Raw genomic sequence first — 22,875 nt, 5'->3', positions numbered from 1 at the left:
GGAAGTGAGGATGCTGACCAGTGACGAGCCTTGGGCCTAAATAAAAAGCCTGGATGTGGGATCTGCCTCCCAGTATCGACCAGAATGACAGAAGAGAGTGGGCTGGTTGTGTTGGTGTTGGTGCATGCCTGTAATCCCAGCAACTCACTAGAGAGGCAGAGGCAGGAGCATCACAAATTCCAGGCCAGCCAAAAAGCCTATGTAAAAAAAAAAAAAAGAGAAAAAAGAAAAAAGAAAAAGTAGGTGGACACAGAGACAAGGGGGAGGCTCAGGGGGAGGGCGACCAGCTTGCTCCGCCCCCTCCCCAACCGGTTAAACCTCTGTGCAGGATCCTCCCACCGCCATGGGCCTCCTGAGAGATCCTTAGATCCAGGTTAGTGCATAGGAAAGTGTCCCCCCACTACCTACAGCTAAGGGATTGGGGTGGTGGGATCATGGTGGAGGGCGGTGGTGAATACTAGCGATGTCCCCCGCTACCCGTGCGTCTGCCTCCAGGGTGCCCCTCCAACCAGGATGAGGCTCTTCATCGCTCTTCCTGTCCTGATTGTGGTCGTAGCCATGACCTTGGAAGGTAAGAAAGAGCCTTGGAAGGTAAGAAAGAGGCTTGGAAGTGTGAAGTTGGCCTTGTGCCTGCGGCCCAGGCTTAGAAGACCCTCGAGGAGGGCTCTGAGGTCCCTTTCTGTGTCATCATTCCACTACCGCCCTCCCATCGTCCCCCATCCCACCTGCCAGGTGCCTTATTTTTGTGTCAAAGTGGGTGCTGAAGGAGGCAACTCTGTCCAGAAAAGACGCAGTAACCAATGACCTAGGATACCACCCTTTGGAATTGGCTAATCTTCCTAGAAGGGGCGGAGCGTAAAAACAAGGAGGTGAGAGGTGCAGTAAAATCAAGTGTCCAATACCCTCCCCCATGCTAATGAGTTTGCTCGCAACCCTCTCGCGGCAGGCCCAGCCCCCGCCCAGGCGGCCCCGGATTTGTCCGGAACATTGGAGAGCATACCGGATAAACTGAAGGAGTTTGGGAACACTTTGGAAGACAAGGCCCGGGCAGCCATTGAACATATCAAACAGAAGGAAATTTTGACCAAGACCCGGTTAGGACCTTTCAGGGCACGGGCGGGTGGTGTGTGTGTGTGTGCGTGCGCGCGCGCCCGTGTGTAAAAGCCCTAGCAGACAGTTCCACACTGACACAATGGGGAAACTGCACCAGAGTGTTTGACACTTTCCCTGAAGTCATAGAACTGTATCTGAAGTCATTGAACTGGATGTCAAAGTGCTCGTAGTGTGGAGACAGGCGGTGTAACTCCCAGCCAACTGTTAGAGATGTTTCCAAGTCCTAGTGAAGGGCCAAGCTAGGCGGCTGACTGGTTAGGACAGACCCTGACCCCTCCCTGTGTACTCTTGAGACAGGTCATGACTTGAGTCTCCGAGACAGAGAAAGAATGTAGGAGAGTTGGGGCAGGGGCACAGCAGAAGCTGTACAGGCCTGGGCTCTGCAGTTTACACTGGCCAAAGAGAGATTAGGGCATGCTGGGTTAAGAACTAGCCAGGCAGTGGTGGCGCACACCTTTGATCCCAGTATTCATGAGGCAGAGGCAGGCAGATCTCTTTGAGGCCAGCCTGATTGGAGCTAGTTCTAGGAAAGCCAGGGCTACACAGAGAAACCCTGTCTCAACACCACCACCACCCCCCAAAAAAAAGGGCCCAGCAAAGAACAGAAATAGGAGTTTGAGACCAGCCTGGGCTATAGGCAAGGTTCTGCCTCAAATTGAAAACAACAACAAAAAGCAGGAGGTGAAGACACCTGAGAGACACCTGGTATGCTGTAAACAGGTTGGCTAGCCAGTTTGGCAAGTAGACAAATCGTTCATTTAAAGTGAGGTCTGAGTTTGATTACAAATATCCAGCCAGGCCTAAACTTGGCAAAGGAAGTTTCCTTTGGAGGGAAAGTGCAAAGGCCCTGGGGTGGGAAGATCTGTAGATAAGAGAGAATGGCCTTCTAGACTCGGGGGAGAACTTGGGCCAAGGACACAGGCCAGAGTGAGCGGCAACAGCTTGGGCAAGCACAGGCTAAAGAAGGGGTGGGCGGGAAGCAAGAGATGGCAAGCCTTGTGGGGTGTAGCTGCACATGTTTTTAATCCCAGCGAAAAATAAAAACAAACAAGATTAAAAAAAAAAAAAAAAAGATAAGAAGATGGAAGGAAACCAGGGGAAGACCAGGGGAAATGCCAGTGCGGATCTGGTTGATCCCAGAATCCACATCTTTTTGTTTGTTTGTTTCGAGACAGGGTTTCTCTGTATAGCCCTGGCTGTCCTGGAACTCACTCTGTAGACCAGGCTGGCCTCGAACTCAGAAATCCACCCGCCTCTGCCTCCCAAGTGCTGGGATCAAAGGCGTGCGCCACCACTGCCCAGCAGAACTCACATTTTTAAAAATCAGTCATAGGGTTCAGTTAAGAGCACTTGCTGCTCCTGCAGAGGACCAGCAGCCTGTGCCCCTACCCCACCACACACACACACACACACACACACACACACACACACACCTATGTCAGCACAGCTCACAGCAGCCCTGTAACTCCAGCTCCAAGGGATCCAATCCCCTCTACTGGAACTGCAGGCACTGGAGCACAAATACATGAACAAAATAAAGCTTTAAGGGAATGTATAAATGCCAGACAGTGGTGGCACTCGCCTTTAACCCCAGCACTCCAGAGGCAGAGGCAGGCAGGTCTCTGAGTTCCAGGATACAGAGCTAGTTAGAGTGCAGACATTTCACCCTACCATGGGAAGGACAGACAGATGGGACCCTGGGTCAGGTGATGGGAAAGAGAGACATATGGAACCCTGGCAGCCAGTTGGCTAGGCTAGGAGGTTGCCCTTTGTTCTCTGTAGTTACCTGCTAGCCACCTCTCACACAGTGGCTGGCTTTGAAAGCCAGGTCAAGATGAAGTTCTTTGAGTTTTGGTTTCACGATGCTCTGATCTGGGCTGGGGATGTGGCTCAGTACTTGCCTTGTGTGCACAAAGCCCACGGTACCCCATTGATTTGGGAGGTGCAGGCAGTAAGATTGGAAGTTCAAGGTCTTCATTCTTAGCTACATATCAAGATTGAGGCTAGCCTGGGCTACATGAGACCCTGTCCCAAAACACCCACACAAATTCTCTGGTCTGTGTGAGGGAACTGAGGCAGAAACAATGACACCCCCACCCCCACCCCAGGGTTTTCATCCCACAGACAGGATGAGGAGAGATAAGGAAAGGAACCGGAGGGGAATGGGATGCAGAGCTCTAGGTCCCTCGGAGGGTCCAGTAAGCACTGACTCGGCCCCGTCTCTCTCCAAAGGGCCTGGTTCTCAGAGGCATTTGGCAAAGTGAAGGAGAAGTTGAAGACCACGTTCTCCTGAGCACCTGGCGGGCCACCTCGAAGCATCAAGGACATCCACGTAATGTGCCAGGTCCCTCTTCATCACAGACCAATAAAAAACGTGTAGAAGGCAAACGCTCCCTGAAGTGCTTTGGACTGGGGTGGGGGCTGAGGGATGATGCAGAGACTGGGTGTGTCCCTTCGCTTGTTGTTGGTTTATGTATTTTTATGTGTGAGGGTGTTTTGCCTGCATGTGCATTTATGTGCACCTCGTGTGTACAGTACCCACAGAAGCCAGAAGAAGGCCTTACTTCTCCTGAAACTGGAGAAGGTCCTGAGCTGCCATGTGGGTGTTGGGAATGGAACCTGGGTCCACTGGAAGAACAACAGCCAGGGCTCTTAAGCGCTTTGACATCTCTCCGGCCCCCCCACCCCTGTCTGCATACTTTTCACGTTACGGTTCCCCAAAGAACCTTGAGAACCCTATTCACGTCAAACATTGAGGCTCAAAGCAGGAAAGCTCTTGGTGCAAGGCACCCAGTCAGCCGGCAGGGAGTAGGGTTGAATGCATAGCCTGCAGTGATGCATAGCTTGCACTCTCCTGTTTAGTGTGATCCAGATGAGGCTGGATTGGACTTTCCAGTGCAGAGAGTAGACACTCATTAAACTGCAAGTGGATGATGCAGAGGACTAGGAAGCAGGGTGGACAGGACGGGCATAGGAGGGAACCAGAAAGGAGGTACTCATCTACAGATCACCATGTCCCCTTCTCCAGAATGCCCTTCCAGTCACCTACAGATCACCATGTCCCCTTCTCCAGAATGCCCTTCCAGTCTGGCTTCTCCATTGCAGCTTTGCCAGCTCTCACTACTTAACTTCTTGAAGCTGTTACCATGAGCCCCCAGATGACGGGGCCAAGATTGGTGTCACCAGTGGGTCTATACCCATTGCCCAGTTTCAGCTGACCACAGTGCCAGTGTTGAATAATATTTGCTCAAACCAATAACTGCTTAATTTGTTTGCTTTGGTTTTTTTTTTTTTTTTTGGTTTTTTTGTTTGTTTGTTTGGTTGGTTTTGGTTTTTTTGTTTTTTTGTTTTTTTGTTTTTTTTTTTGAGAAGGGGTTTCAATAATTGGCTCTGAATAGCTTTGTAGGCCAGGCAAGTCTCACACCAGAGCTTCCTGCTGCGGCCTTCTCAGTTTCCAAAGGGTTGTGACTAGGTATGTGCCACCATGCTGGGCCTAGTCGTCTTTTCTCTTCGTTATTGTTTAGTTATTAAGACAGGGTTTCTCAGGGTAGCCCTGGATGTCCCAGAACTCCCCAATAAGCCAGGCTGGCCTACACCATATGCCTCTGCCGCCTCCGGAGTACTAGGATTAAAGGAGTATGCCCCCGCCACCACCTAACGCTAGGCCTGCCTTAACGCACTGTGTTCGCATAGAAACCAGGGCCTGGCACATGCTAGGCAAATACTCTACCACTGAGCCACGCCCCCAGCCCCTCACTGGGGGATTCTAGGCAGGGGCTCTACCACTGAGCCACGCCCCCAGCCCCTCACTGGGGGATTCTAGGCAGGGGCTCTACCACTGAGCCACGCCCCCAGCCCCTCACTGGGCGATTCTTTCCTATCTCATTTCTTTTCTCATTTTCAAGGCTGGGTCTTACTCTGTACTTTTCTACATAAACCGGGCTGGCCTGGAACTCACAAAGATCCCCGACTCTTCCATTCCAAGTGCTGGGATTAAAGGTGTGTGCCACCACCTCTAACTCTTTGGAAATACTTTCAAAAAAACCTTTTTTTTTTTTCATTGCTTTTTATAAAAAACTTTGTGGGAGCTGGGCAGTGGTGGCACACGCCTTTAATCCCACCACTTGGGAGGCAGAGGCAGGTGGATTTCTGAATTCCAGACCAGCCTGGTCTACAGAGTGAGTTCCAGGACAGCCAGGATAGAGAAACCCTGTCTCAAAAAACAAAACAACAACAAAAAAATTGTAGGGAAACTGCTAATTAAGGCTGAAGTCCACCATAACAGGATAGCCTAGCCTGTGGGCTTGGACACAGTATGGGAGACCCTCTTCCTTAGCCAATCTCCTTCTCTGACCTTGCCTGGGGAATTTTTTTTTTTTTTTTTTTTTTTATGTAAAAGCATGAGGTAGTTTAATGAAGAGCTCCAGGCCTACACATATCTCCCGCAGGAGACAGAGGTGTTGACCACATGGTGGAGCCATAATGGCGGAGCTCCCGTTCAAATCTTATCTCACACAGGAGACAGTGGTTTCGACCACGAGGCTTGGAAGCTAAGGGTTTTTATAGAAAAGGGGTGGGGCTGGGGGAGGAATTGGCGCGGTTTCACATGATTGGTCCATTTAAACATCAACAGACTGTCAGAAGGGCTGGAGATAGGGAGGCACTAGGCCAGTCAGGACATGTAACAATGGGCCTGCCCCTTGCCTGGGGAATTCTAAGCCCCCATAGTCTCCTCCACCTGAAGAATGTCACATGGCCCCAATTAGATTACAGGATCAATTTCCTTTTTCCGGACCAAACCTGTTCAGACTGCACTGAGATTCCTGAAATGCTTCCCCATGCTAATGAGGCATTTTAGAATCCTAAGCCCCAAGCCAGTGATCTCTGCCCATCCTGGATGTCCCTGCCCTCAGTCCCCCAAAACTTTTAAGCCTTCAGTCACCCTAAGGAAAGTTATTCTGCCCACTGACAGCAGGTCTGGTGTGGTCTTTCACCTTACAACTCACAGGGGTTTTGAACCCCACCCCACCCCCAGCCCACTCACATCTCTACTTCCTTTGCCCTTGTGCATTGCATCACAATTCACAGGGGGTGGGGCGACCCAGGTAACTTATTGTATTATGTGTGTGCCTGTACGTGTCCCCGGTGAGTGTGTAGGTCCAAGGACAACTTGCCTGAGTTGCTTCTCTAGGTCCTGGGGCTTGAACTCAGGCCATGGGTGTTGGTGACAAACACCTTTATGAGATGGGCTGGGGAGATTGCTCAATGGTTAAGAGCACATACTGACTTCAGTTCCAAGCGTCCATAACGGGCAGTTCCCAACTCTCTATAACTCCAGTTTCCACGGGAACACCTGTGTACAACACCCTCACAACATATACATAATTAATTCCATTTATTTTTTATTTTGAGGATTAGTTTTTTGAGATAGGGTTTCTCTGTGTAGCCCTGGCTGTCCTGAAACTGTCCTGAAACAAGGCTGGCCTCAGACTTAGAGATTTGCTTGCCTTTGCCTCCTGAGTGCCGGGATTAAAGGTGTGTGCCACCACCACTTGCTGCATAATTAATTTATGAAAGACTTTTAAAAATATTTTTTTATTTGATACAATTTCATGCAGTCTAGGCCAGCCTCAAACTTGGATGATGATAAACCATGCATCTTACTGCCTCCACCTCCCAAATCCTGGGTTACAGACTTCTGCCTCCGTGCCTAGTTTTATGCAACGCTAGAGACAGAACGGGACTTCGTGTGTGCATGGTAAAAGGTTCCACCAATGGAGCCGCATCCTCAGCCTCTCTTTCACTCCAAATTCCCTTGCCAGAGACCTCAAGCATCCATCTGAAGAAGTGAGCAGTTAGAGACCCGTGGAAGACAAGAGGAGCGGGGGCGCGGGGGCGGGGAGGCGTGAGGGCTCAGCGTGAGTAGGGATTCTCAACCATGACAAGATGGGGACCAAGAGGAGGGAGGAGAGTAGACACCTGGGAGATTGAGGTCAGAGGATCACCAGGAGCTGGAGACCATCCTGGCTACAGTGTAATGGTCTCAAAAACAAAGGGAGGTCAAAGGAGAGTTAGTGCTAATTTTGCTGGCACTCTCCAACTTGAAGACAGTTCAGGTCTCGGGGATGTGACTCTCTCTGCTGCCACACTAGGGTGGCAGGATCACCAGCCCGTCCCATTCTCCTTGCAGATCCCTCTTCTTTCTCCCCAGCTCCCTCACTGGCACACTTGTTTTTCAGTTGCCCCTGGTGTCCACCCTGACCGACCTTCAGCCTGCCCCTGCCCCCAGGATGAGCAAACATTGCAGGCAGCAAATAGCAAACAGCCCACAGCCACCTTGTATGCTGACTTTGGCTGAAGGGCAAAGGACAGAGACCTTCCTCAGCCCTACCCCCAGCCCCAGCTCCCTACCTTAGCCTACCTCTTGGGCTGTAGGCTTTGCATCAGCATGGTGAAATGATGAAAGACAACTAGATTCAGACCCCGACCCCATCACCAACTACTGTCTTGGTTTCCTCCTTTTGTAAAGATTTTTTTTATGTATGTATGTAAGTACACTGTAGCTGTCTTCAGACACACCAGGTGAGGGCATTGGATCCCCTATGGATGGTTGAGAACCACCATGTGGTTGCTGGGAATTGAACTCAGTACCTTTGGAAGAGCAGTCAGTGCTCTTAACCACTGAGCTATCTTCCATCCCTCAATTGTCTCTTATGTGAAAAAAGAATGCTAGGTAGGGCTGGGCAGTGGTAGGACACGCTTTTAATCCCAGCACTTGGGAGGCAGAGGCAGGTGGATTTCTGAGTTCGAGGCCAGCCTGGTCTATAGAGTGAGTTCCAGGACAGCCAGGGCAATGAGGGGCTGGGGGGCGTGGCTCAGTGGTAGAGCCCCTGCCTAGACACAAAGCCCTCTGTTCAATTCCCATCAGTGGGAAAACATTCCTAAGCTGTGGAAAACACCAAAGCAACCCCCTCTGGGCCTCGAGCACAGTACACCAAATTAAAAACATCATACTGGGACTCAGTTGATGGAGTACTTGCTAACTTGCACTTGGCCCTGCATTCAATCCCCAACTGTGCATTAAATTCGGTGTAGTAGGGAATGCTGATGATCCCAGCACTGGGAAGGCAAACACAAAGGCCTTCAGAGTTCCAGGCTTGCAGGGCTTCATCAGGAAACGAGAACCCTAATTTAATGTGTGTGTGTGTGTGTGTGTGTGTGTGTGTAGAGAGAGAGAGGGAGAAAGAGAGAGTGGGAATATATATATATATATGGAGTGTCTTTGAGACAGGGCTTCTCCATGGCCTCAGAGGCCTGGAGCTCTGTAGAGCAGGCTAGTCTCGACCTTACAGTGATCCCTCCAGAGCGCTGGGATTAAAGGCATGTGCCACCACACTTGGTATAAAATCTTTTTTTTTTTTTCAAAAAAAGAATAAATAGATAAATAGCACCTGAGCGTTATAGTATGGCTGCACCTCTTCTGATGCTCTGTCCTGTCTCAGGCCAGCCTACAAGCCAGGTAATGGTAAGACAGCAAGTCACATTTTAGTGTGAGCTAATCAGCCCGCAGAGACTCAGCAACCAGCAACCTGCACATAGCCTCAATGCTGAAAAGAGATGGTGATTGGCTATAAACTTCACTCCCTCCTGAGTTTCTGGGGAGTAGGGTCTTCCTAAGTCACCCAAGCTTAAACTCAATAATCCCCCTGCTTCAGCTTCTCAAGTTCTGCAGTCCCAGACATGCGCCCCCGCCACCGTGACCGTGTCCAGCAAGAGGTCTTTTATCATAACCAGACATGGGGATCTATGGTTCATTGGTTTGTGCTTCTGTTTTCCTTTTTCTGATGTGGAAAAACAAAACAACAAAACCACAGAACATAACATTTACCATTTCAGCCAGTTTCGGGTGTCTAGGTCAGCAGTGTTGAGACATTTACATGGTTGTGCAACAGAACCCAAAATCTATTCCTAAAATGTTTGCATCATGGCAAGCAGCAACTCTGTGTGATTTTTTTTTTTTTTGTCTGTCAGCAAGAGTCTGACATGTGAGGAGCCATACCATATCAGTGTGAGGCTCAGCCCGCCTCAGGAGCTGGGGGCAGGGTCACTCTGTACAGTTGCTTCAGCTGCAGCTAAAAGACCATCAGGAAATATATATATATATATATATATATATATGTATATATATATATATATATATATATATACACACACACAATGCATTTGTATTTCATGTGCATTGGTTTTTACCTGCATGTATGTTTGTGTGAAGGTGTCAGATCCTCTGAAACTGGAGCTACAGGTAGTTTTAAGCTGCCACAAGGTACTGGGAATTGAACCCAGGTCCTCTGGAGAAGGAGCCGGTGTTCTTGACCCCTGAGCCATCTCTCCAATGCCCCCATCAGGGATTTGCTGCATGGAAGCAAAGTCAGCCAGCCATGTGGGCACGGGGGTCATCCCAGCACTGGGAAGGCAGAGGCAGGAACATCAGAAATTCAAGGCCAGTCAAGGTTGCCCTGAGTTTATGTCTCAGTAGATGACAAGCAAACCAACAGGAAGCCACGGGGTACCCAGTTACATTTCAACTTCAGAGGAGCAGGTACTGTTTAATATTTATTTGGCAAAACCCCTAAATCTTGCGTGGGACGTATTTAAAATAATGTTTGCCATTGATGTGGTTACACTTGAAATTCCAGATCTCAAGAGCCTGAGGCAAAAGGAGCTCACAGCTCTCCTGAGCCATAAAAAGACCTTCCTGGGGGGATGCCTGACTGCCAGAGTTTGACCCCTGGGATCCACAGTAGAAGAGAACCAACTCCTGAAAGTTGAAGTTGTCCTCTAACATGTTCCATGGTATGGACACACCCAGAGACACACACATACATACACATACAAACACAGACACATATACACAGACAAAAAGGCACACAGACAACACACACACATACACACAGTTGCCGCAGACCCCCTGGGTCCCTTTGTCTGCGTGGACTGTGTCTCTGGGGCAGGTGGGCAAGGTGTCAGCGGGTGACAGACAGACCAACACGCGAGATTGTGTAGAATCTGAATGTATTTTGTCAGGTCGAGCATCAAACTTTTTATATCAAAGAAATAACAAGAAACCAGGCAAAATACAATCCACCAAACTACAGTGACGCAATACAAAAGGAATGAATACATCAAAAGAAGGCGGGGACCAGGCTGCTGCCCCAAAGAAGGGAGCCAGGTGTAAACTAGTCTATTGTTAAACCCACCACCAGGGCTTCTGCACTAGCAGACCTTATCATGAATACTGCAATACCCCAACACCCTATTTCCTGGGTCTACAGAAGAATATACCAACTTGCTTCTAATGTGAAGCTTCCTATACCTAGCTCCAGGAGGTGAGTTTCCGTGAAACTCTTTTCCTCGTGAGTGAGTGCTTTCAGGCCTCTCAGCCTGTCAAGCAGACTTGACCGGAGTGCGTGGCACACAGTGACGCACACAGACACACAGACAAAAAGGCACACAGACACAACACACACACAGACACATAGTGATGCACACAGACACACAGACAAAAAGACACACATACACACAGTGACACACACAGACAAAAAGACGCACAGACACACACATAGAGATAACCACACACAGAGAGACAGAAGAGATAAGTACAGATACAAAAAATAAATAAACATAGTTTAAAAAACATTAAAGGAGCCAGGCAGTGGTGACCCACTCCTTAATCCCAGCACTTGGGAGGCAGAGGCAGGTGGATTTCTGAGTTCGAGGCCCACCTGGTCTACAGACTGAGTTCCAAGATAGCTAGGGCTACATAGAGAAACCCTGTCTCGAAGGGGAAAAAAAAGCATTAAAGGAAGGGCTCAGTGGTTAGGAGTCCTTCCTACTCTTCCAGGGGACCTGAGTTAGACTCCTAGTTCCCACATCAGGAGGGTCACACCCAGCTCCACGGGATCTGATACATGCACTCTAGCCACCGTGAGCCCCTGCACTCATGTGCACCTCTCTGACACAGACAGTCACACATACACATAAGTACAAATACAGTTTTTACATGTTAGCTAAAAGAACTCATGGCTACATAGTGAATTCCAGGCCAGCCTGGGCTACTTGAGACCCTGTCTCAAAATATAATAGAAGGAACCCCTCACATACACCACCAATCTCTCAAGTATAGATTACGGACTCAATTCTCAAAGGAAGAAACTGTATCCAGGAAAACTCTGGGGGGGTGTGTGGAGTCAGTGTTGGGGCTTCGTGTCTTGTACAAGGCCAGGGCGGCACACTGTTTAGGAAAGGAGGCAGGCAAGGGCAGACATGGCCTCTGACTGTCACTGTCACTGGCCCCATCGCTTTGAAGTCCTGCCAAGGAGTGTGGGGAGGTCACAAGGGGAGGGCTCTTTCCAGTGCTGCCTGTCCCTTCCCCGGTGAAAGAGTGGAGTACAGCAGGAGGGACAGAGATAGAGAGGGACCAAGTCCCCAGAAATGTCCCTGCTGAGGTGCAGGCCACGGGACCTGCCATCAGTCTCCCTTTCTGTGCTGTTCTTGGTCAGCTTTGTAGGTAAGGAGTTGGGGGGCTGCTGGAGGTGGGGTTCTCTGAGTGGGGCACGACTGTGGCTTCATCAGTGGGTCAGTAGCCATGTAAGAGGAACGTGACACACACATGCGTACACACACATGCACACACAGTCATGCCTGCCTCTGCCTCCCAAGTGCTGGGCTTAAAGGCGTGCGCCACCACCGCCCGGCTGTGTGGGTTTTTTTTAGAGTGTACATGAGTACACTGTAGCTATCTTCACACACACCAGAAGGATGCCATTACAGATAGATGGTTGTGAGCCTACATGTGGTTGCTAAGAATTGAACTCATTGTATCTCAATGCTCTTAACCTCTGAGCCATCTCTCTAGCCCCACCCCGACACTCAGTTTTTAAAAGTACAGAAAACTGGGACCCATGAGATGACTCAGTGGGTCAAGGTGCATGCCACAAAAGCCTGGGACCGGAGGTTAGTCCCTGGAACTCATGTGGTGGAAGGGAAAACAGGCTTCAAAAGGTTGTCCTCTGACCTCCACAGGAGGATCATGAGACACAGAGGACCTCACACACAGAAACACATATTACACATACACATATACACACATAAATGAGTTAAAACTTTTTCTTCTTATTTTATTTTATTCTACTTTATTTTATGTGTGTTGGTGTCTTGCCTACACGTTAGACTGTTTGAGTGTGTCAGACCCCCTAGAACTAGGGTTACAGACAGTTGTGAGCTGCCATGTGGGTGCTGAGAACTGAAGAACTGGGTCCTCTGGAAGAGCACTGAGTCCTCTTAATGAGCAGCCAGTGCCCTTAACAGCTGAGCTATCTCTCTAGCCCTTTTTTCTTTTAATTTTCAGACAGAATGGCCTGGAGTTATAGCTTAGCATGCATGAGGCCTTTGGTTCAACATCCAGTACCATTAAAATAAATAAATTAATTAAAATACAATTGCCGGGCAGTGGTGGTGCACGCCTTTAATCCCAGCACTTGGGAGGCAGAGGCAGGTGGATTTCTGAGTTCGAGGCCAGCCTGGTCTACAGAGTGAGTTCCAGGACAGCCAGTACTACACAGAGAAACTCTGTCTCGGAACCCCCCCCCCCAAAAAAATTCCCCATGTATCTCCCAAGACAGTGCTGAGGGGATGCCCAGCCGGCAACTCCCGTGTACTCCTCATTGGCTTAGCTCAGTGCCCCTTTCACAGAACAGGAAATAGTGAAGTCACTGATGGGACTTCAGAAGGGTCTTGGAACTAGAGTTCATGTGTGGTCTGGGTGTGTTTCCTGGAACCCCAGTGCTTGGGAGGTGGAGGCAGGAGGATCAGGAGTTCAAGGCTAATCTCAGCTATGTAGGAAGTTTCTAGACAAGCAGAGAATGTGGCTCGGTGGAGCTTAGGTGGCATGCCCAAACCCGGGTTCTAGCCCTATCCTGTCATAAAACAGACATGGGGTTAGACACCCATCAGCCTGACATTTTGGAGGTGGAGTCTAGAGGATCAGCAGTTTAATGGCAGAGGTCATCCTTGGACACTCGAGGCCATCTGGAACTATAAGAGGCCATGTCTCAAAATAACAACAACAACAATAATAACAATAACAATAGGCTAGAGGGATGACTCAGTGGTAGCCCCATAGTTAAGGGCATGCACTGCTCTTACAGAGGACCAGAGTTCAGTTCCCAGCCTCACAGCTGCCTGTAACTCCAGCTGCAGGGACTCTGACACCTTTGCTCTTCACAGGCACAGGCAGTACACTTGTTTATGTGCCCGCAGACAGGACCATACACACAGGATAAAAAATAAAATAGTGCTGGAGAGATGGCTCAGTGGTTAAGAGCACTGGCTGCTCTTCCAGAGGTCCTGAGTTCAATTCCCAGCAACCACATGGTGCCTCACAACCATCTGTAATGGGATCTGATGCCCTCTTCTGGTGTGTCTGAAGATAGCTACAGTGTACTCACATACATGAAATAAGTAAATAAGTAAATAAATTCAAAAAAATGTTTAAAAAAAAAAAACAAACAACACAAGCATGCTCATGTATACTTGTGTGCCAGGTAGTATCTGGGCGTGAGTCTCTACCTAGTTGTGTGGGTGCTGGAGCAGGAGGAATGTGTGTGTGTGTGTGTGTGTGTGTGTGTGTGTGTGTGTGTGTGTGTCCCAGAGGGCAAGAGGGTTAGGTGGTTAGAGGAGAGAGGCACCAGGTGGGAAGTGGAGTTGCACACTGAGCAAGAAAATCCCAGTAGACAGAGAAACAAGGGAGGGACCAGCAGTGAGGAAGAGACGAGATCAAATGGTGGAGAGACGGTTGTGGTGTCAGAGGGCCTAATAGGCCAGGATGAGCAAAGTAGTGCAAGAGACTGGGTACTTTCTTCTTAACTATGCCCCTGTGTTGTATAATACCCTTCAAAAAGGACATCATGGTGCCCTCTCTACAGGATGGGAAACTGAATCTAGGCCAGGTGAAATCAGGTGTGGCCTGGAATAAGGGGTGATGTGGGTGTCTAGGTACAAGGATGAGCCCACCTGTCCCCAAGAGAGGAATGGGGTCCTGAGATCTCAAGCCCCTCTGTGGTTTCCCCAGCATCCATGTCTACAGAAAGCCTGAGCCCCACGCCTGGCCCTGAGAGCAGCCGCTGGAGCCTGGTAAGGGCCAGGGTGTTGGAGATGGTGGAGCCACTGGTGACCAGAACCAGGGACAGATGGCAGTGGTTCTGGTGAGACAATCCTAGTGCTTGGCTGGGAGGGAACACCAGAGTTAGAGGGGGAAAGAGAGCCTGTGGCTAGATCCTGGGTCTGAGGGAGGAGGGCTGGGGCCTGGAGCCCTGAGTCTGAAGGAGGATGGCTGGGGCCTGAACTCTTGGGTCTGAGGGAGGAGAGCTGGGGCCTGGACCCCTGGGCCTAAAGGAGGAGTACAAAGACTCTGGAATCTTGAGTCTGAAGAAGGTCATAAGTGAACGGGATTGAACCCCTGTAGTATCTGGTTTGTCACCTGAGATGTCCCCTTTATACAGGGGCCCTGGAGCTGTCCAGGGCTTTATGCAGACCTACTATGAAGATCACCTGAAAGACCTGGGTCCCCGAACTCAGGCCTGGCTGCAGAGCTCCAGAGACCACCTCCTAAACAAGACCCACAGCCTGTGTCCCAGACTGCTCTGCAAAGACCGGACTCAGGGTTAAAGTGCCACGTACCTCCCTCCCCTGGCACCCACAATAAAGGTGTTTGTTCTTGATCTGTGTCACCGGACGCATAGCTTCTCTTGAGGCCAGAGGTCAACCTTCCGTCATATCTAGGAGTTAATAAGTGGAAAAGTTGTCGCCTGGCTGGGGAGGACACAAGGAAAGCTTTAAAGGAAGGGACCAAAGTGATAAACCTCCCCCTGCCCACAGGTTCCGGCTTGATGAGAACAGGAGACTTCCAGGCACCAGGTCAGATGCAGGAGGCAAAGTCTTAGAGGCCGGTACGAGTCAGATGACCCACATCCTCACAATGTCCCTCTCTTCCAAGGGCATGCAGACCTTATACAGTATTCCAAGAGGGTTCCCCAAATCCAGAAAGCCCTCCACAATACCCAACCTCACCTATCTCTCTCAGGAATTGGGGGATTGTCTCTCTTTTGTGGGAGACAGTAGGGGGAGACTCTAGGGATTGAACCCAGGGCCCAACACATGCCAGGTAACTCCCCATCACCGAGCCCCAGCCTTCTCTTTAAAACTACATTTATTGAGGGGATGACAAGGAAGCTGAGTGGTTAATGTGACAGACTGCCAATTATTACACCTCTGTGTGTGTGTGCGCGCCCCAGCCACCAGCCATGCGTAGGGCATTAGAAGACAACCTTCAAGCATTTGTTCTCTCCCTTTACAGGGGGGACTGAACGCAGGTCATCAGTCTTGGTAGCAAGCTCTGTTACAGGATGGGCCACCTGTCCTGGAACCTGCTCTGTAGACTAGGCTGGCCATGGTGGTATAAACCTGCAATCCCAGCCCTTGGAAAATCAGGACACCCTCAGCTACACAGAGCATTCTGGGGGTAGCCTGAACTACATGAAACCCTGTCTTTGAATAAAACCATAAAAAGCCTTTTCATTTTCAGATAAAAGTTTGCTAAGTTGCCCAGTGGTTCCTGGTTCCTGGACTCACTCTGATTTTTTTTTTTTTCAAGACAGGGTTTCTCTGTGTAGCCCTGGCTGTCCTGGAACTCACTCTGTAGACCAGGCTGGCCTCAAACTCAGAAATCTGCCTGCCTCTGCCTCCCAAATGCTGGGATTAAAGGCGTGTGCCACCACTGCCCATCTCACTCTGAATTCTTGATCCTCCTGCCTCAGCCTTCTGAAAGAGCTTGAGGTTACAGCTCTGCCCAGTTTATGGGTGATTTCTCAAAGTGGGGCTCCCCTGTGGTTTGACCTGACAGGAAATGTCACTGGCCATTACCCTTCCAGGCCTGCCACCCCACCCCCCTGTGGCTTTGTTGGCCAGGACTTTGGCCTAGGACAGAGCAGCTGCCTGATATGGAAGGAGGGGGCCCTCCAGAGCTATAAAGCCTGCCAACCCACTGGAGTACTGGAGTGAGCCAGGATAGTCCCTTCCTGCCACTACATTCAGGTAAGAGGTGGACCAGGGGGTTGGGGCAGAATATAAGGGGGGCAAGGATTCCTAAGGCAGAAAATTACAGGAATAATCGCCTTAGATGTCTGTCTTAACAATGATGGGATTGAAAGCTCTCTCTCTCTCTCTCCCTCCCTCCCTTCCTTCCTTCCTTCCTGTCCCCCTTCCACCCCCTTCCTTCCTTCCTTTCTTTTTGGGGACAGGGTCTCACCTGTAGCCCAGCCCAGGTTAGTCTTGAACTTCCATTCTTCCTGTCTCAGCCTGCCCAGCCTTAGTGTGCCTGACTAAAACCGTGGACTTTAGAGTCGCTCTATTTGTTTTACTTGGCCCTTCTCCCACGTTTCAACTCTACCTCTTTCTAAGACATCTTTTATTCATTCATTCATTCATTCATTCATTCATTTTGTGTGAATGGATGTTTTGCACATGTGTGCCTGACTCCCTAGAGAAGTCTTTAGAGGACACTGGACGCCCTGGGACTACACTTAACAGCTGGTTGTGAACTGCCTTGTAGGCAGTGGGAATCGAACCCAGGTCCTCTGGAAGGACAGTTAGTGTTGTCTCTGCTACTGAAACCCCCCTCCCCACGTCGCTTTCCGGCCTCGATCTCAGTCCCTCAGTTTCTCATCCCCAAACATGAATGTTCTGATCTCTGATTACCCAACCTCTGGGTACGGGAGAGGTCAGGCGAGCAAAGCAGAACAAGCTGAGGACTCTGAAGACACTCAGAAGCACGTGTTGTGACGGGTGTCCCAGGGTGCCTCTCCGGCTGTCTGTCTGTCTCTCTCTTGCTCTGTCTCTCTCTGTCTCTGTCTCTCTCTCTACCTGAGACAGACAGGGTTTCTCTGTGTAACAGAGCCCTGCCTGTCTGGACTCAATTTATAGACCAGGCTGGCCTTGAATTCACAGAAATCTGCCTGCCTCTACCTCCGGAATGCTGTTTTGTTTGTTTTTTTGTTTTGTTTTGTTTTTTTGTTTTGTTTTTTTTCGAGACAGGGTTTCTCTGTGTAGCCCTGGCTGTCCTGGAACTCACTCTGTAGACCAGGCTGGCCTCGAACTCAGAAATCCACCTGCCTCTGCCTCCCAAGTGCTGGGATTAAAGACGTGCGCCACCATGCCCGGCCGGAATGCTGGGTTTAAGGCATGCCCCACCCTGCCTGATGACCTTGGACTTCTGATCCTCCTGCCTCCACCTCTGACATTTTATGTATGTATGTATGTATGTATGTATGTGTTTGCATGTGCCATGCACACATGTAGAAGTCAGAGGGTAGCTTGCAGGAGTAGGGTCTCTCCTTCCAGCACTTGGTTCCCAGGATTTGAACTCAAGTCCCCTGGCTTGGTGGCAGATACACTTACCGGCTGAACCATCTCACACAGTGTGCCCAGCATCACCCTGAAGGGTTTTAACAAAGAATTTATTTATTTCTTTCAAAAAGGTTTGATTATATTTCCTACTAGTCCAGGGCTTTTAGGCCTCATGACAGCTTTCATGAATGGAAGAATGAATGAATGAATGAATGAATGAATGAATGAAAAGATGAGTCTCAGTTTCCTGTCTGCCTTTCACTAGCATGTAGGAGACCTGAGTGGCATCTCTACCACTTAAAAAAAATGTCCCCGGCCATTGTGTCACATGACTGACATCTGGGCACCCTAGACAAAGGCAGGGGACTGCTGTGAGTTTAACTCCAGCCTGATTTACTAGTTTTTTGTTTTTTGATGGTTTGCTTGCTCACTTATTTATTAGAAAAGAAAGGCAGGGAGTGTCAAAATCTGAAGAGCAGAACTGGAGTTGTAGCTCAGAGGGTAGAGTGCTTGCCTGGGGTGCTCAGGGTTCTAGGTTTGAGTCTCAGTACCACATGAAGCTAGATATGGTGGCACACACACGTGATCCCAGCATTCCAGGGGTGGAGGCAGGACGATCAGGAGTTCAAGATCAGCCGAGTCTACTCAGTCAAGTTGAGGCTATATGAGACATTGTGGACTTTGGTTTTTGCCTCCTTTGTTTTTAAGTGGGGCCTTGAGACATGGCTCAGGGGTTAAGAGTCTCTTACAGAAGACTTGGGGTTTGGCTGAGCTTTGGTGGCGCTCACTTTTTTTTTTTTTTTTTAAGATTTATTTATTATTATACATAAGTACACTGTAGCTGTCTTCAGACGCGCCAGAAGAGGGCGTCAGATCTCATTACGGGTGGTTGTGAGCCACCATGTGGTTGCTGGGATTTGAACTCAGGACCTTCAGAAGAGCCATCAGTGCTCTTAGCCGCTGAGCCATCACACCAGCCCGGCACTCACTTTTAATCCTAGCACTGTTCGAGGACAGTCTGGTCTACAGAGCGAGTTCCAGAACAGCCAAGGCTACAGAGAAACCCTGTCAAAAACAAAACAACAACAAACAAACAAACAAACGCTTCACTACATCTCTAATTCCAGTTTCTTGGAATCCAAGCTGTTTTCTGGCCTCTACAGGGACTAGACCTGCACTACGTGCATCTATATACACGAAGGCAAAATAGCCACATACATTGATTTTATTATTATCATTTTGTTATGTTTTTTTTTCCAGACAGGGTATCACTCTGTATAGCTCAGGCTGTCCTAGAATTCACATTGTAGACTGGACTGAACTTCAACTTGAACACATAGAGAGCCATCTGCCTCTGCCTCCTAAGTTCTAGGATTAAATGCATGTACTACTATGCCTGGCTACACACACACGCACGCACGCACGCACGCACGCACGCACGCACGCACGCGTGCGCGCCCAGGTGTAATGGCACACACAATCAACACTACTGCTTGAGAGCTCAAGATAGGTGACTCTCTGAGTTTGAAGCCAGTCTGTTTTACAGAGTGAGCTCCAGGCCAATCAGTGCTACACAGTGAGACCTTGTGTTATCCTGCCCCCCTTTGCCACCCCTCCCTCCTAAAAAAGCAACCCTCTAGAGTAGAATTCCAGGAGAGACCTCATCTGAATTAACAGGTTTCAAATCTTGGTTGGGCAGGAATAGGGACAGAATAGGGTCCCACCCACGCCTGGCGAACAGGAACGCAGTTCCCAGTGATCCCTCTGTCTAACACAACCCTGTCCTTAATGCTCCAGGTCCCAGACAGCATGGGGTCTCGGTTCTTCCTGGCTCTATTCCTGGTCATCCTGATGTTGGGAAATGGTAAGTGGGTCGGGTGGCAAGATGGCGGGAGGAGTGAGTAAGGAAGGGGTGGGGTGACCCTCAAGCACCTCCCTACATTCTTCAACCATTCCTTCGTCTTCCTCACCTGCCTCGACTCACCCAAAGTCCCCTTAGCACCTCTAATCTAATTATCTCGCTTCCCTCAGAGGTCCAGGGGAACCAGGAAGATGACTCGGGCAGCCTGGCTCTGCTGGGCACGGTGCAGGGCTCCCTCTTAAGTTACTGGACCTCTGCCAAGGAGGTTGCCAAAGACCTGTACCAGAAGACATACCCGATCAGCATGGATGAGAAACTCAGGTGTGTCCCTCCCAGTGGGGACAGATCCCGGCATATGCACACCCTCGGACCCAGGGGTCCAGGCCCTATCCCTCCTCCCTCAGACCCAGGGGTCCAGACCCCAGCCCTCCTCCCTCAGACCCAGGGGTCCAGACCCCAGCCCTCCTCCCTCAGACCCAGGGGTCCAGACCCCAGCCCTCCTCCCTCAGACACAGGGGTCCAGACCCAGCTCTCCCCTCCTCCCTCAGACCCAGGGGTCCAGACCCCAGCCCTCCTCCCTCAGACCCAGGGGTCCAGACCCCAGCCCTCCTCCCTCAGACCCAGGGCTCCAGACCCCAGCCCTCCTCCCTCAGACCCAGGGGTCCAGACCCCAGCCCTCCTCCCTCAGACACAGGGGTCCAGACCCCAGCCCTCCTCCCTCAGACACAGGGGTCCAGACCCCAGCCCTCCTCCCTCAGACCCAGGGGTCCAGACCCCAGCCCTCCTCCCTCAGACACAGGGGTCCAGACCCCAGCCCTCCTCCACTCTCAGACTCAGGGCTCCAGACCCCAGCCCTCCTCCCTCAGACACAGGGGTCCAGACCCCAGCCCTCCTCCCTCAGACACAGGGGTCCAGACCCCAGCCCTCCTCCCTCAGACTCAGGGCTCCAGACCCCAGCCCTCCTCCACTCTCAGACTCAGGGCTCCAGACCCCAGCCCTCCTCCCTCAGACACAGGGGTCCAGACCCCAGCCCTCCTCCCTCAGACACAGGGGTCCAGACCCCAGCCCTCCTCCCTCAGACACAGGGGTCCAGACCCCAGCCCTCCTCCCTCAGACACAGGGGTCCAGACCCCAGCCCTCCTCCCTCAGACACAGGGGTCCAGACCCCAGCCCTCCTCCCTCAGACCCAGGGCTCCAGGCCCCAGCCCTCCTCCCTCAGACCCAGGGCTCCAGACCCCAGCCCTCCTCCCTCAGACACAGGGGTCCAGACCCCAGCCCTCCTCCCTCAGACACAGGGGTCCAGACCCCAGCCCTCCTCCCTCAGACACAGGGGTCCAGACCCCAGCCCTCCTCCCTCAGACCCAGGGGTCCAGACCCCAGCCCTCCTCCCTCAGACCCAGGGGTCCAGACCCCAGCCCTCCTCCCTCAGACCCAGGGGTCCAGACCCCAGCCCTCCTCCCTCAGACCCAGGGGTCCAGACCCCAGCCCTCCTCCCTCAGACACAGGGGTCCAGACCCCAGCCCTCCTCCCTCAGACCCAGGGGTCCAGACCCCAGCCCTCCTCCCTCAGACTCAGGGCTCCAGACCCCAGCCCTCCTCCCTCAGACTCAGGGCTCCAGACCCCAGCCCTCCTCCCTCAGACTCAGGGCTCCAACCTCTAGGTGCTTCCTTCCAACCCCTCCCTGTGCTTTCTTCTCTCCAGGGACATGTACAGCAAAAGCTCGGCGGCCATGAGCACTTACGCAGGCATTTTTACAGACCAGCTCCTTACTCTCCTGAGGGGAGAGTAGCTGCCAGGCAAGCCCCAAGTTAGGGGAAAGGAAAACCTGATGACAGACACCGCGCCTCTTTGCTCGCATCACCAGACCAGGATGGTCCTACACCACCCTGTCCCAGCTGCTCCCGCCTTCCTGCTCCCAACTAGAGCCCAGAGTCTTTCAGTGAAAGAATAAATGAGTCCAGGTTCACTGGCGTCGTGTGGCTTCTTTTCAGAGGTTCCCAGGGCCAAGATGGAGGGTCTTTGGAATCTCGTCCCCATTTGATCAGTGTGGTTTTGTGACAAGGTGGTAGCACCCTGCATTCTGTAGCTTTCACTTAAAACCCCAGTTTTAAAATTACTATTTAATTATTTATTTATTTGAGACAGGCTATCTCTATGTAGCCTTGGCTGTTCTGGAACTCATTCATAGATTAGACTGGCCTCGAACTCAGAGATTCACCTGCCTCTATCTCATGATTGCTGGAATTAAAGGCATGCACCACCACCCTGCTCTTTCTCTCTTTCTTTCTTTCTTTCTTTCTTTCTTTCTTTCTTTCTTTCTTTCTTTCTTTCTCTTTTTCTTTTACACAACAGGGTTGTTTTTTTTTTTTTTTACAGATTTATTTATTATTATATCTAAGTACACTGTATCTGTCTTCAGACATACCAGAAGAGGGCATCAGATCTCATTACAGATGGTTGTGAGCCACCATGTGGTTGCTGGGATTTGAACTCAGGACCTTCAGAAGAGCAGCCAGTGCTCTTAACCGCTGAGCCATCTCTCCAGCCCTATAATTCTTTGTTTTGTTTTGTTTTGTTTTGTTTTGTTTTGTTTTGTTTTGTTTTTTCAAGACAGGGTTTCTCTGTGTAGCCCTGGCTGTCCTGGAACTCACTTTTGTAGACCAGGCTGGCCTCGAACTTAGAAATCTGCCTGCCTCTGCCTCCCAAGTGCTGGGATTAAAGGCGGGCACCACCACACCTGGTGATAAACAATTTTTAACCTTTCCAAAATACCCGGATGTGGCAAGCGGTACCTGTAGTTACAACACTTCCAAAGTCCTGGGACGGATAGAGGCAGAAAAATCAGGAGTTCAAGATCATTCTCAATTGTGTAGCGAGTTAAAAACCAGCCTGGGCTACATGAGACCCTCTCTCAAAACCAACCAACCAACCAAACAAACAAACAAACCAGGGTGGAGAGGTGGCTCAGTGAGTACAGGTCATTTGTCCCCAGAACCCACATAAAGATGGTAGGGGAGACCCACTCCACATAGGTCCTCAGCCTCTACATTTATGCTGTGTGTGGCACAGGCACATACACTCACCAGCATATACACACAATAATAACTCAGGGCTGACCAGGCAGTAGTGGCTCACACCTTTAATCCCAGCACTTGGGAGGCAGAGGCAGGTGGATTTCTGAGTTTGAGGCCAGCCTGGTCTACAAAGTGAGTTCCAGGACAGCCAGGGCTATACAGAGAAACCCTGTCTCGAAAAAACAAAAAGCAAAAAACTCAGGACTGGGGAATCTTGCTTAGCCCATGTGTGTGTCCTCAGTTCAAACCAGACAAAGCAGGGGAATGAGTTGTCCAGACAGATGCCTGGCACAGAGGAAAGGCTTGTTGGAGCTCACAAGGCACTGCTAAAGTTAAGATGTTGATGCTAAGGTTGCTAGGGGCCCAGGA

The 22,875-nt window shown here is 50.6% G+C and overlaps 4 protein-coding genes across 6 annotated transcripts; all 4 read left to right on the top strand.

Annotated features, from left to right (window-relative positions):
• The first annotated feature begins 322 nt into the window (after nucleotides 1–322).
• Nucleotides 323–3,502, top strand: Apoc1 (apolipoprotein C-I). Of its 2 annotated transcripts, NM_001110009.2 has the most exons (4): nucleotides 323–373; nucleotides 496–571; nucleotides 947–1,094; nucleotides 3,346–3,502. In NM_001110009.2, the coding sequence occupies exons 2-4, from the start codon at nucleotides 514–516 to the stop codon at nucleotides 3,404–3,406; spliced, it is 267 nt and encodes an 88-aa protein (NP_001103479.1). In that variant the 5' UTR covers nucleotides 323–373; nucleotides 496–513; the 3' UTR covers nucleotides 3,407–3,502. The 2 variants fall into 2 exon arrangements, with proteins under 2 accessions (NP_001103479.1, NP_031495.1); NM_007469.5 differs by having other exon boundaries at nucleotides 323–571.
• Nucleotides 3,503–11,521: 8,019 nt separating this feature from the next.
• On the top strand, nucleotides 11,522–14,898 carry Apoc4 (apolipoprotein C-IV). Its single transcript, NM_007385.3, has 3 exons — nucleotides 11,522–11,677; nucleotides 14,240–14,372; nucleotides 14,670–14,898. The coding sequence occupies exons 1-3, from the start codon at nucleotides 11,602–11,604 to the stop codon at nucleotides 14,833–14,835; spliced, it is 375 nt and encodes a 124-aa protein (NP_031411.1). The 5' UTR covers nucleotides 11,522–11,601; the 3' UTR covers nucleotides 14,836–14,898.
• Gm44805 (predicted gene 44805) lies at nucleotides 11,522–21,403 on the top strand. Its single transcript, NM_001309799.1, has 4 exons — nucleotides 11,522–11,677; nucleotides 19,369–19,435; nucleotides 19,603–19,753; nucleotides 21,134–21,403. The coding sequence occupies exons 2-4, from the start codon at nucleotides 19,381–19,383 to the stop codon at nucleotides 21,219–21,221; spliced, it is 294 nt and encodes a 97-aa protein (NP_001296728.1). The 5' UTR covers nucleotides 11,522–11,677; nucleotides 19,369–19,380; the 3' UTR covers nucleotides 21,222–21,403.
• Apoc2 (apolipoprotein C-II) lies at nucleotides 15,041–21,403 on the top strand. Of its 2 annotated transcripts, NM_001277944.1 has the most exons (5): nucleotides 15,041–15,116; nucleotides 16,098–16,260; nucleotides 19,369–19,435; nucleotides 19,603–19,753; nucleotides 21,134–21,403. In NM_001277944.1, the coding sequence occupies exons 3-5, from the start codon at nucleotides 19,381–19,383 to the stop codon at nucleotides 21,219–21,221; spliced, it is 294 nt and encodes a 97-aa protein (NP_001264873.1). In that variant the 5' UTR covers nucleotides 15,041–15,116; nucleotides 16,098–16,260; nucleotides 19,369–19,380; the 3' UTR covers nucleotides 21,222–21,403. The 2 variants fall into 2 exon arrangements, with proteins under 2 accessions (NP_001264873.1, NP_001296724.1); NM_001309795.1 differs by lacking the exons at nucleotides 15,041–15,116; nucleotides 16,098–16,260 and adding an exon at nucleotides 19,062–19,147.
• Nucleotides 21,404–22,875: the final 1,472 nt, after the last annotated feature.

This window comes from Mus musculus, chromosome 7, assembly GCF_000001635.26.
Source record: "Mus musculus strain C57BL/6J chromosome 7, GRCm38.p6 C57BL/6J".
NCBI classification, from domain to species: Eukaryota; Metazoa; Chordata; class Mammalia; order Rodentia; family Muridae; genus Mus; species Mus musculus.
Note: the sequence above shows the minus strand (reverse complement) of the source record. Positions and strands in the feature narration are given on the sequence as shown.